We start from the raw sequence: 12,472 nt of genomic DNA, 5'->3' as shown, positions 1-12,472 counted from the left end.
ATGCAGTCCAGTGACTCTCGTGGCTCCTCAAGCGCTGATTGGGTGGCCAGCTGTGGCTGGTGTGCTCCGTCGGTGCTCACGAGTATCTTCACCTTTGCGTTCATTTATATGAATTAAAGTTAATGGTTAATGGTGCTGTTAAGCCTTGAGATCCTCCGGATATTATCCAATATATTGTTGTCGAGAATTGTCGCGGTTGAGGATGCGAAAGGAAGACATATATATCGACCTAGTCCTCCGTACTTGATAAAGTTAACTAAATATTTATGCTCGAGTAGTAAGCACAGAGCCTCACAGACACATACTTGATGATAAACCTCGAGTTTAAAATATTCGCCTAATGTGGCATGCTATGTAGTCTGTCTGTTGTACGGAGCAGTGGCTGTTGGGCTTGTATTGGAAGAGAGATTGCGCTTTCTAGAACTCTTGGCTAAGCCGAGTTCGTCACTTCGACTCAGATCTTTATCCTCTTACAAAAAAGCCCGAGACCCAGTGGATTGAACAAATACATGGCAAGAAGCTGCTATTCCTTCAGACAAAATATACCCCGCCAGCAATATTTCCCCGCAATTGCCTCAAAAATGGCCAAACGGCCCAGATCTACGTCCATCGATCCGTCATCAGAATGTCGGTCAAGATCTTCCTCCCCAGACTATATATCATCCACACCAGCTCCATCCAAAATACATCTCTCAAATACCCCTTCCGACCCCCCTGTTGAAGAAGCTATGCGTTGCTCTCTCCCGCCTCACAGAGAAACTCTCTCTTTCCCTTCATACGAAGATTACGAGGTGCACTATCATAAAGCCCACGTCAACAGATGCACCGAGTGCGGGAGGAACTTCCCCACAGACCTCTTTCTAAACTTACATATTGAGGAGAATCATGATTCTCTAGTCGCTGCAAGGAGAGCCCGCGGGGACAAAACTGTATTCATCTCAAGCCCCCTTTCTTAGGCACTTTACTAACAACAAATGAAGTACGGATGCTTCGTCGAAAACTGCGAGCGAAAATGTTCTACACCCCAAAAACGCCGAATGCATCTAATTGACAAGCATATGTTTCCTAAGGTGCCTACTTACCTCCCAATTGAAGTTCACAACCACTCGGAAATGCAAAATAACTAACACCGTCACAGACATATAACTTCTACATCGTCAATGATGGTATAGACAAGCAAACATCAATGCTCCGGTCAATGCAGACCCATCGCCGGCGCTTATCTAGTACACCAACTTCACCAAAAGAAGGCCGGCTACGACACCGGCAGACCTCCATTTCACAATCAATCCCGGCTTCAAATTCAAATCCGGTTTCTTCTGTACCCGAATCCGGGTCAGACGAGGCGGAGATCGCGGAACTCGAGAAATCCATGTCCGCGCTGCGGTTCGTTCCGGCTAGTGTTACGAATGCGCAGTTACGGCAAACCGCACGAAGGAGTCAACCGCGCGGTGCGCTTCGACAATCAGATACAACGCCTGGAGGCCATGATTGAGGAGTTCTCGAACAAGAAATGAGCGATTTAGAACCCTTTTATCATTAGGACACTTTGGTGGTGCTGGGGATGTGGACAGAACGCAGCGGAGAACAATAATAGATCGGCCATGTTCTTCTACATGGCAACCAGTTAAGTACCCAGGCTTGAAGGGAGCAGTGATCGACCCCCTACTGGGGGAACAGAACTTTGCCAGTTATGATGTTCCGCGTCGGGCATACGGGATTTCTAGATAGCCTCCCCCCACCTTTGAGGATGGCACCGTTGCTGCTGAAGGGGAGGGAGTTACTCCGGCAGAGTATGAGGTGTGCTTAACAGGTGAAGAAGAGAGGTCGCTGAGCGGGAGTACTACGGGCAATTGGTCTGATTGTGACGGAAAACCCACGCAGATTCATTTGAGACTCGTAATAAAGAATAATAATGAGATACAAGAAAAGTCATTCCTCATCCAATCTTGAACAATGAAATAGGTAGAAGCGGGAAAGGAGAAGCAATTCATCCCGCAATAAACATAAAATAAACTCGTAATCCGACCCGCGCCGCGCAAGAAGAACGAAGTAAAAGAGACAGACGCAATACTAGTACTTGGGATGAGGAATACCTATATACAGACGAAGATATAAAGAAGCATAAAGACGAGGGTATAATCCAGCATCGTTAATCAAGACGCCGCATATGGCGAACTTTTGATTGAACAGCGCCATGGCTGCCCATTAGGCCCTATGGTAGAGCATACTCTGCTAATGGGAAGCATACATCTACCCTTTTTGATATATGCAAATCTCACAAGGCAACCTGAGAATCTATGCCATAGGCACTAGATCTGAGATTCCAGGAGATCAGCGTATGCATCTAAACTTAGCCCGACCAGGTCAACGATCGCCCAACTTGTGTTTCCCTTGAAGGTCCTTGCCCATACGCGGACGATAGCAACGCTAAGTTGCCTAGCCTTATAAGGATTCGCGATGAAATCAACATCAGGTGCCCCGGCTGGATCAACAGCCATGTCGGTTTCGTCCATCATGCTCTTGATCCATAAAAGCAGTTTTCTCTCATGCTCAGAGAGTCTTTGCTCTGCCTGCGTTGCTGGTATGGAAAGCAGCCATCGGCTTAAGAGGAAAGCACATTCCAAGCTGCAAAGAGAATGCTGAATACTCCAGAAAAAGGAATGAGTTCTTGCCACAAAGTCTATACCCAGGCGTACTGGGATCGAGAGTGCGTGCGCAGAGTGCAAAAGCGCCATGATGAGACGTGGGCTTCGTGCAATTGGCGGCGATTCATTGAGAGCTCTGGCAATTTGAACTGGGTCCTGAGTCACGAGGCGGCGACACGGCCCAAGGTCAACATGTAACCTAATGTATGCAAGCCCTAATAGCGCGGTAGACGTAAAAGCAATGGGCCCAGCTGGATTCTGCGGGTCGATGCTTGACTCAGGGGTGCGTTTCCACAGTGCTTTCCAAGATGCTAAAGAACTGTCTAGGGCGTTCAAGTCGTCTGGCCTTAGGCTCGTCCCAGGGAGAGTTGGAGCAGAAAGACAAAGTTGACGGGCGAAGAATATCTGTTGGATAAGGGCATGTATCAAGATATAATTGCCGAGAGGTGAAATAGGCGCAGTGCTCGTGATGTTCGCCTTGTAGAACAATCTTGTGAAAGCATCTTGGAAAGCGACCTCTGATCCATGTCGGGTGCGAAGGAGGCGACGCCACTGTGCGGCGTTGTTCGCTTTCCAGAGTTCGTGCGAGCACGGCATGTTCAACTTGAGCTCTGCATTCAATATCAAGGGAGGGATGTTGTACATAATAGAGTGGAGGTTAAAGAAGCAGTAAACGATAAGTTTCGTGCGTCTATTGCATTCTCGACGGACCCATTCTTCCCAATTGTTTGGGTCCACCCCGATGGTTGATTCGGTGAGCCCATGTTCTCGGACGAGCCTGGCTAACGTGCTTTGAAGGGACAGAATTTCCCGCAAGAGCTCAGGATGTCGCTCCCAAGAAGCGAATACCGTGAGCAGTAGGAAGGTCTTAATGACCTCCATGTGGGCATACGAATCCTCAGGGGGGTAGCCTGAAGGGTCAATTGGGTATAGGACATAAGGCTGGTGTTGGTGGGTTTGGTATGGACTGTTGGATGTGGCGGATGACCCACGGGAATTATGGAAGTTTGACGCGGGGGAGAAGAAATTCCAAGAGGGGTAATGCACCTGCTTACTGTCTCTTCTTTGCAAGCGTTCTAGAAGGATCGCCTTTGCAGCGTGGAAGAGATCAATTCCCCTGTTATTTTCAAAACGGTAGTGAGACCCAGCAGCTGCCAAAGCAAGTGTAAGCTCGGGCGAGCACTTTGCAATGGACAGCGTTGGGACGTGGATGAAAGGGAGATGCTCGTTCAGGCCATTGATGTAACCAGCAAAAAAGCGAGATAGAGCATGCCTGGATGGTGGCACAAATCCCTTCGGGAGGACATAGGCAAATTCTTCCAGTTTAGAGACAAACACCTGACGATCCGCGTTCGATATATCCCAGGCGGGCCGTGGGCCTTCGTCACCAAACCCTAGGCGATCGTCAACTTCATGAGCTTCTGGCTGAAGCGAGGGCAGCCGAGAACCAAAATTAGAGAACGATGGTGGGTCATCATTGGTAGATCTCATATCACTCATTATATCAGGCCCTAGCCTAGAAGTTTCACGGATCGTAGGTTTTGTCTCCATTGGAAGTGTGGTGGGTAGCAAGGGTTCTTCTACACTTGAGAAAATGCCAGAGTCCCAGTCTGAAGAGAGGCCGACACTTTCTAAGAAGACCGTGAAGTCCTGCACCGGATCGCCAAGATCAGTGAGATCTAGAATTGAAGGCTCAACGCCGTAATTATCGGTAATTCCTCTTTCCGGAACATGGGAGAGTGGCTGCTGCTGCTGCGGCGGTGGCGGCGGCGGCGGCGCGATGTTATGGGAAGGTTTCCGAAGACTGTCAAGGCTCTCTTGTTGCCCTTCAAGAGCGACATGGCTTGCGGCATGGGATAGAAGATTTAGATCGTATCCCCATGACGGGTTGAAATGGGTCGTTTCAACGATAGAGGGAGGCTGGACCTGGACTTCGGGAGGAGGAGGGGGAGGAGGGACTGCTTGGGTCTGAAGTGGAATGGCATCGGCTAGCTCTAGCATTCGAGATTCATGGTGGGAGGGCTGCACTATTGAAGACGGCGTTTGAGATACATCGTGATTGGTATGGTTTCGATTCTCTCGATTGGCTGCGGCCTCGGCTGGATGAACTAGGCGCTCATGTCGCACAAGCAGGTCGCTTTTCGAGGGGAAAAGATGCGTAATTAGTGGGTGCCAGACGTTGATCAGGGCACTAGGTGACTTACCTCCTTGCAAAAGACTTGGAGCATATATCGCAGGAAAAGGGCTTTTCCTTGGTATCTGGGACAACAAGTTAGCTGGGACGTGCCATCGAAAGCAAATGCCCTCCTGAGGGCAAAATCAGGGTTACTCAACGGGTGCGGAGGTGGCGCTGAAGGTGCTCGAGACGGGCAAAGGACCTGTTACAGTATTCGCAGGAGAGCGATTTCCGATGGGCGGTGTTTGTCTTCTTCTTCACTTTCCCCGAATTTGATCTCTCATCGTCCATGGCGAATAGCCTTGGGGTAGAGCATGTCTTTCGGATGGACTGAGGCGCGCGGGGAAGGAAAATACTGTGGGGGGTGAGGGGGTGCCACGTGACTTCCGGAAACAGATTACATCGGCGCCTGAGGCACCGAGCCACTCGCTCTTTGAGCTGCTGATGAACAATCTTAAGCACTCCATTGGACCGCGGAATGCCTTCACTCCAGCTGCAAAAATGATGAATACTACGGCGTGCTTGATTTCAAGCCTTCCAAGCAACTGGAGGGCCCAATGACCAGCATACCCACTCGGCTTGGCCAGCTGTTGACCGACATACAACATCGAGATTTGGAGTGCGGTGCATCTGTTGCCATCTCCACCCGGTGCGGAGATGCTGCCTTGCTGGAAACTCTCAGACCATGTGCGCAACTCTAAGTTGACATATGTATTATGTATGCGAAGGAAATGCACGCATGGGGGCCCAATTGCTTCTCCTCATCATCAGAACACCAAAGTACGGATAGAGGGGAACCGATGAAAACATTCCTCCTTCTCCAATTCTGTTGTTCAGTGTTCTCCTCTTCTGGACAATTTTTGCGGTTCACTTATTAATGCAACTTGCACTAGTAGTGTAGAACTGCTGGGCGTCCTTGGTTGGGCCCTCTCGAAATAAAATAAATTAAACCAAGAAACTACACCGAGTTGCTGTTCGGGGTTTCATTTGGGATGGAGTCCGCGGCAGCGGGGATCGATATGAAAAGATCCCGTGCGCGGCTTCGATCGTGGCCCGTGGAGTCCAACTTGGCGGGAACATGCGAAGGATCTTTTCTAGAACAGCTGGGTTAATTCAGTTTCACATCGACAGTAACACTGCTAGGTTCTGGTTGTCCAAGCAAAACGCGCTCCAGTCAAGACATTGTCATCCCTGAATCACACCTTGTTCCTGTAAAGTTCCCTATTATTGTTGTATCTACAGTGGCGTGATGAGCATAATAATCATTATTATTTAATGAGCTGATGGCTATTTAAATGCATGGGGGCACAATTAATGCCTCCAGAATCGTGACTGTATGCTCTGAAGACGGGAGCTGATGGGCCTTGCGGGATTCTAATAATTAAATCCACAGACCGCGGAGAGACCGCGGCTCGCCTGCACTGAGCTATATGAGCCTGTGAGAAAGTGGTCATGTGTATTAAGGAGGAGGCAATGCGCATCAACCGCTCCAAGAAATGGCGGCTTGGTGTTGTCCCACGTATTGCTCCAAGTTAGATTAGACATTCGCACGCATCTCCCAAAGGACTGGTTCCTCCAACCAAGACTGAAGGACGTCCAACAAAACAATCGACGATGAAGAGGGAGCCCGCGAAACCTGTACTACGTAACATCTGTATCGCATGCTGGTTGGAAAAGGGGAAGATGTATAGGCGCAGGCGTTTCCATGGTTCCAGATATGAAGCTGCCGAGACAGGGGCGACCCAAGAATAGACAGAGGCCGTGAGGCGCCCATAGCTGACAGCCGCGACAGGTTATTGTTTCAGATTGCGCGCCCTGACAAATCGCCTCCCATCCGTGCTGGTCAATCTGGACTGGATACAACTGGTGTTTGAGCGAGGACTCAGAATGATAAAACACCGAGAAGAGCTCCTCTTGTGTTGGTCGGGCCGCCTTTGACAGATGCCAGCTGCTGTCAGGCGATTCTTGCCAGGGAGCTCAAAGAAAAGCACCCGATCGGGGCATCACGTGACGGTCTTAGCCCGAAGCTGAAACATCGCCAGGAGTGGAGGAGATCGGACAACAGAGAGCCTGCCCAGACATCCAGAAATAAGACTGCCTTCTCCTTCTTCCCTCCCGATCCCCCTCCGCCGCTCTCCAGGCATTCTGCAGCTGTTGCTCGGCTGTCTTCTTACATTCACGGAATCCCCCTCTCTTGACCCCTTTGTCCCTCCTTGTTTCCCTCTTTTTGGAGCCTCCTAGCCCTGCGTGTTCGGGTACCTCTGATCAACAATACAAGCCGATCGTCGGCCTAGTCCTAGTCCAGAGTCCAGACTTCACAACCACAGGACAAAGAGACTTACCGCCGCTTGGGTTGAATATCCGGAGTCGCCGTAACCTCTTTACATATAATCGCTTTAGTATTACTCTGATTTGGTACGCCATCTTCCTCGCTTCAAGTTGGGTGATTGTTCAGACGCGGGGTTTCCGGCTTACTTTCGTTAACCCAATCTCCTCTTTGTTCTACCAGCAAGGCTAACAATTTGTCCCTGCGCCTCCAGGTACTCTTTATTATGCATTAGCGACCATCGAAGCCTGCCGGGAAACGCCCTCCTTTCTGCCAATTCAATCGAAACCTCTTCGCAGAGAGCCATTCGCTTGAAACCGTGATCGGAAAGACCCTTCTCGCGACACACGCCAACATTATTCCCCACAATGCTGGCATCGAAGACATATACGGGCAACATGGGGTTGCCAACGTCGCAGACCCCGACAGCATCTTATCATACCGCGTCACAGAAGCCCTCCACATTTTTGGAACCCCAGTCAGCTACTCTTTACACCAGTCCAACAAAGTCGGAGTTCTCCGAAGTTGACGATGGGCTCGATGCTGTGAGGTGTGTTATTCCCCATACCACAGCCCGTATAGCAAATAAGGTCCAGGGCTGACTCGTGTAGGTCCTGGGACGAGAAACAAGTCATCGCGTGGCTTCATACCATCAACTGCCAACAATATGAACCGTTATTTAAAGGTACTTGAAGATCCCTTGCGGAGTGGTCAGTGATGTAGGCAAATACTAACTGTCTTCAGCGAATAACTTTAATGGCAACAATTTAATCGAATGCGACCAGAGGATTTTGCAAGAAATGGGCATCAAGAAGATTGGCGATCGGGTGCGCATCTTCGTTGCTATAAAACAGCTCAGGAACAAGTCGGTAGTAAACCGAAAACAAAAGAACTTGGTATGTCAATACATATGTCTACTTGTTTTCTCCTACTCACGTCCTACAGAGACAATTAGCGGCTTTGGAAGCGGCCAACCAGACAGCTTTTGACGCTGCTCGCTCGTTCAACGCACGTCAGCAAGCCTTGAGTAGCCGGCGAGCCGGTGACGCTGAATATGGAAGAACTTCTTCCCGCCCAGGGTCTCCTCTACGACCGTATCGCTATGTGGCCAGTCCCATGGATTCTGGGCGAAAAGACTATTTCTCCAGCGGCTCGGGTTCAGGACGCAATCCCTCAACCCCGTCTGATCGAAACGGAACACATCGACAGAATCCCAGTCTCGACGGTATGACAATGGGCTCGTTGCTCAGTAACGCTCCCGTGATTAGAGTGATTTATACCGGTGGTCAAACGAAAGTCTTGGACATCAAGCATTGCAAAACGCCTGACGAGATTATTCTCTGTGTTCTGAAGAAATTACAGCTTCCTGAACACCAGTACCGCAACTACTGTTTCTATGTGCTTGACGGCCTAGAGCCAAACCCTTCAAACAGTCGGAGACTATCTGACAGTGAGCTGATGGAAATATGCGAAAACTACCATAGATCAGAAAGGGGCCGACTCATTCTCCGGAAAATCCATGCTGGAGAACCAGATGCTGATGAGATTCATCGGGCATCGCAGCTAGCGCTGGACGAGAGCCAAGTGGCGCATATGAACGCGCTAAGCAGCTCGAACGTGCGAAACCAAATGAAGATACAACAATTAACAGGGGAATCTTGGCATAATATTAGACAACCCATGTCACCTGTTTCCTCTCGCCACAATACGACACCCAGTGATCACGATATTCGACCTGGTCAAGTCAATGAGCGAGTTTCCAAGCTGCGATCATTCTTCGGTGCTCGGCCGCCTAGCGAGATGATTATTCACGAAATTTCGTCCTACTTCCCGGGTCACCAGAGGGAAGATATTGAGAAGACGATGCGCATGTCCGTTCGCAGGTCGCAACGCCTGAGTAGAGCGGCCAGCCGGCTAAGTGTCGTCAGCAATACAAGTTATGCGTCCAGCTTGAGAGATGCACCGCCCATCCCTAGCATTGCTGATACTTGGCTGAATAACGGTGCGCCGCCCACTCGAGCCGCACGACCCCTCTCCGTTACTTCAGCAAAATCTGGCCTCCCTTCGACCTCGTATAGAGACTCGATCGCCTCCAGTTCTCTCCACCCGCTCCAGGAGGAGTCACCCATTGAGCCGAACCGCAAGTCATACGTGTCGTTTGATAGTGGTTCTGATGACCAAAATACATCACGTAACAGCCTACTCGATGAGACCGCTAGTGTTGCCGCAACAGATGGAGGCTCATTCAATGAACGTCTGAGTGTCCTCATGGCCGAAGATGGAGAAGAAGAAGACGATGGGTTGACCGAATTCTTGGCTGGGAACAATTTCGTCAACTGGATGAAGGGCTCACTGATCGGCGAGGGTTCATTTGGAAGTGTATTCCTTGCGCTCCACTCAATTACTGGTGAGCTCATGGCTGTCAAGCAAGTTGAGATCCCGTCGGCAACCAAGGGCACCGAATTTGACAAGCGAAAGAACAACATGGTCGACGCACTTAAGCATGAAATTGATCTTCTCCAGGGTCTCCATCACCCAAATATTGTCCAATACCTGGGAACTACCGCCGACGACCAATACCTGAATATTTTCTTGGAGTATGTTCCCGGTGGTTCCATTGCGACAATGCTCAAGCAGTACAACACTTTCCAAGAACCTTTGATAAAGAATTTCGTGCGGCAAATCCTTGCGGGCCTGTCCTATCTCCATAGCAAGGACATCATCCACCGTGACATCAAGGGTGCCAATGTTCTCGTTGATAACAAAGGTGGCATCAAAATATCTGATTTTGGTATTTCCAAACGAGTCGAAGCGTCAACTGTACTTGGAACTCGAGCGAGTAATGGTGGAGGCCATATTCATCGGCCCTCGATGCAGGGCAGTGTTTATTGGATGGCGCCCGAGGTTGTCCGTCAGACGGCCCATACAAAGAAGGCTGACATTTGGAGTTTGGGATGTCTTGTGATTGAGATGTTCATCGGATCGCATCCGTTCCCAGATTGCAGCCAGCTTCAAGCCATCTTTGCAATTGGAAGTAACAAGGCCCGGCCGCCTGCCCCCGAAAGCGCCAGCAAGGACGCCGTTGGCTTCTTGGACATGACTTTCCAACTTGATCACGAGCAGAGACCTGACGCAGATGAATTGCTCAAGTCTCCTTTCCTTGCTACGCAACTAAACTAAGCTTTATGATTTGGACGAAAGAAAGGGTCTTTTCTTAGCACTTGAGTTTTGGAGAATCGGAGTAGCCATAACAATTAGGGATTATACCTGTTTTATTCCTCTTTTTTTTTTTGAATGAACATTTGACCGTCAGTTTGCTGTGAACGCTGGCGTTTTTAGAATTGGACCATATATATCCCAGGGTTTTGTTGACCTTGTTAACAGTGCGAGTTAGGTTCACATCGTACTGATTGATTGCCCCATGGTGTTCCGTAGGTCTTTGTTATTCACAAAATTCTTCAGTATAGACTGCACGTGCCCCTTTACGGATTGTATATCAAGTGTATGATGGTTTATTCGCGCAAAATTAACAAGATCTAGGAATGTGCACTCGAGACAGGAAGAAATGCCTGTGCAATGGGAGTACTAAAACAGAGAATAATATACATGTCCTCAAAAGGCGATATCACACCGTATGCGTTACATGCCCGTCCAAAAATAAGGAAGCGGAAAAGATGGCTGGTATATAAGATGCACGGTAGGGCATCGTCAATAAGAGCCAATTTAGTCGACGAGCTTTCCGTAAAATGGGACACCCATGGCACTGAGGAGCAGACGAGCATCCTTGTCTGTCTTGGCGGATGTGTGGAAGGTAATGTGGCAACCAGGAATCATCTTGGGCGGGTACCTATTCACGAATTGAGGGGGTTAGTCCACTATACTACAGGGAAAAGGGTATGTGTTGACCATCGAAAAGGGGGTAAAAGACGTACATGTCGTAGTTGACCTCGATCTCCGGGAATAGAGCGACCTGCTCCGGTTCCAGACCGAACGTGATGTTTCCACTGCTATCACCGCTGGTGCCCTTCACACCCGGCCAATCTTTGAGGCGGGGCATCAGGATGTCAACCAGTTTTCCAAAGAAGTGCTCCATGGTCTCTCCGTGCAGTTCCGCCTTAGCGGCCACGGAATCTCTACCGGGAGAAATGTACCACTTGGCAAGACTGGTCCTAGACTTGTATGTCTGCACCTTAACATTTGAGATAGCTTGTAGCGCCATACCAGCTACGTGAAGCCATCCAGAGTGCTCCTTTGCGGCCTCCTTGACGTACGTGTGGATTGTGATCCGCTCGAGCTTGGGAACGTTGTTGAAGGTGATTGGCTTGCGAAGGAGTCGGAGTACGTCGCCGCCACGAGGCCCGCGGAGAGTTCGATTCTTGTGGTAGGGTGAGCTGTCATCCCATGAACGAAGCCGAGGTGCCTTGGGTGGAGGCTGGAATCCCGGTGGGTTGTGAACATAGCAAAGGGTGAGGATGTCGGAGGCGATGGTTGATTCGTGGGTCTGTTCGACTCTCGTAAGAGAGAAGGGGCCCGGCACGAAGAGTCGAGAAGAGGGATCGGAAGGGGGAGGAGGTCTGTGAGGGTGCAATGGACCGCGATCGTACTTTGGCGATCTGAATTGATATCTACATGTGGATGATGATGAGTATAAGACGTTGTTTCAACTCGGATCGAAAGCGTTGGGGGTAAATTGCAGGTCGCGCAGGGAGCGACTTACCGACTCCGTGGAAGCTGGGATTTTCGTGCTCTGGCCCGTGCAACGGGGTCGAATGACTTCGCAACGTCTTCTGGTGCAACTGTGCCCTTCAGAAGACCGTCCGACTCTAGCTCACTGAGAGCGGAGGACGACTTGGGGGACGCCTGGTCTGAGGCATGGCGCCGTAAACAGAGGCCCTGCGCGCGGGCAGAAGGGACAATAGCCCGCGGCAATGACCTTGCCAGGTATCTTGACGGCTCACTCGCAGCCATTGGAATCCACGGGAAATGGTTGTTGCTGCGAACTCGTCGAGGCCTGACGGTCAAAAAATGTTTCGCGGACAAGACGCAGGATTTCGGAGGTATCACGTGAGACAACATTTGGGCCTGAAATCATCGGCATAAAATTCAGGCATAAAATTCAGGCAGAGAATCGGCCCGTATCGCGAGAAGCTCCGCATCTGGCCGAGAAAGGCATCCCCGCCATCCCAATCAAACCATTAATTTAGTGAGGCAATCTGGGAGACGCCAAACAGATTGGGTTCCAGTGGGGCACGCACTGCGCACTGATCGATCAGATCTATGTCTATCATCGTCATTTCATAGACCCTTGTGCTGTTTCAGCTC

General features: G+C 50.1%; 4 protein-coding genes across 4 annotated transcripts; 2 read left to right on the top strand and 2 right to left on the bottom strand.

The window, feature by feature from the left end:
• Nucleotides 1–509: 509 nt before the first annotated feature.
• On the top strand, nt 510–1,495 carry APUU_20600A (uncharacterized protein; the record flags this gene model as incomplete). The annotated part of the gene is made up of 3 exons (XM_041699258.1): nt 510–929; nt 981–1,070; nt 1,139–1,495. 3 exons carry the CDS (start codon nt 510–512, stop codon nt 1,493–1,495), a joined length of 867 nt encoding a protein of 288 aa, XP_041552362.1.
• Nucleotides 1,496–2,312: 817 nt separating this feature from the next.
• APUU_20599S (uncharacterized protein) lies at nt 2,313–5,115 on the bottom strand (the record flags this gene model as incomplete). The annotated part of the gene is made up of 3 exons (XM_041699257.1): nt 2,313–4,785; nt 4,853–4,907; nt 4,983–5,115. 3 exons carry the CDS (start codon nt 5,113–5,115, stop codon nt 2,313–2,315), a joined length of 2,661 nt encoding a protein of 886 aa, XP_041552361.1.
• Nucleotides 5,116–7,518: 2,403 nt separating this feature from the next.
• STE11 (STE11 family mitogen-activated protein kinase kinase kinase) lies at nt 7,519–10,330 on the top strand (the record flags this gene model as incomplete). Its single annotated transcript, XM_041699256.1, has 4 exons — nt 7,519–7,700; nt 7,762–7,835; nt 7,895–8,046; nt 8,096–10,330. The coding sequence occupies 4 exons, from the start codon at nt 7,519–7,521 to the stop codon at nt 10,328–10,330; spliced, it is 2,643 nt and encodes an 880-aa protein (XP_041552360.1).
• A 543-nt stretch (nt 10,331–10,873) lies between these two features.
• On the bottom strand, nt 10,874–12,118 carry APUU_20597S (mitochondrial 54S ribosomal protein uL5m; the record flags this gene model as incomplete). The annotated part of the gene is made up of 3 exons (XM_041699255.1): nt 10,874–10,997; nt 11,083–11,775; nt 11,868–12,118. The coding sequence occupies 3 exons, from the start codon at nt 12,116–12,118 to the stop codon at nt 10,874–10,876; spliced, it is 1,068 nt and encodes a 355-aa protein (XP_041552359.1).
• Nucleotides 12,119–12,472: the final 354 nt, after the last annotated feature.

Source organism: Aspergillus puulaauensis, chromosome 2 (assembly GCF_016861865.1).
Source record: "Aspergillus puulaauensis MK2 DNA, chromosome 2, nearly complete sequence".
In the NCBI taxonomy this organism is placed as follows: Eukaryota; Fungi; Ascomycota; class Eurotiomycetes; order Eurotiales; family Aspergillaceae; genus Aspergillus; species Aspergillus puulaauensis.
The sequence above is the reverse complement of the archived record's forward strand: the minus strand, read 5'-3'. Positions and strand labels throughout refer to the sequence as shown.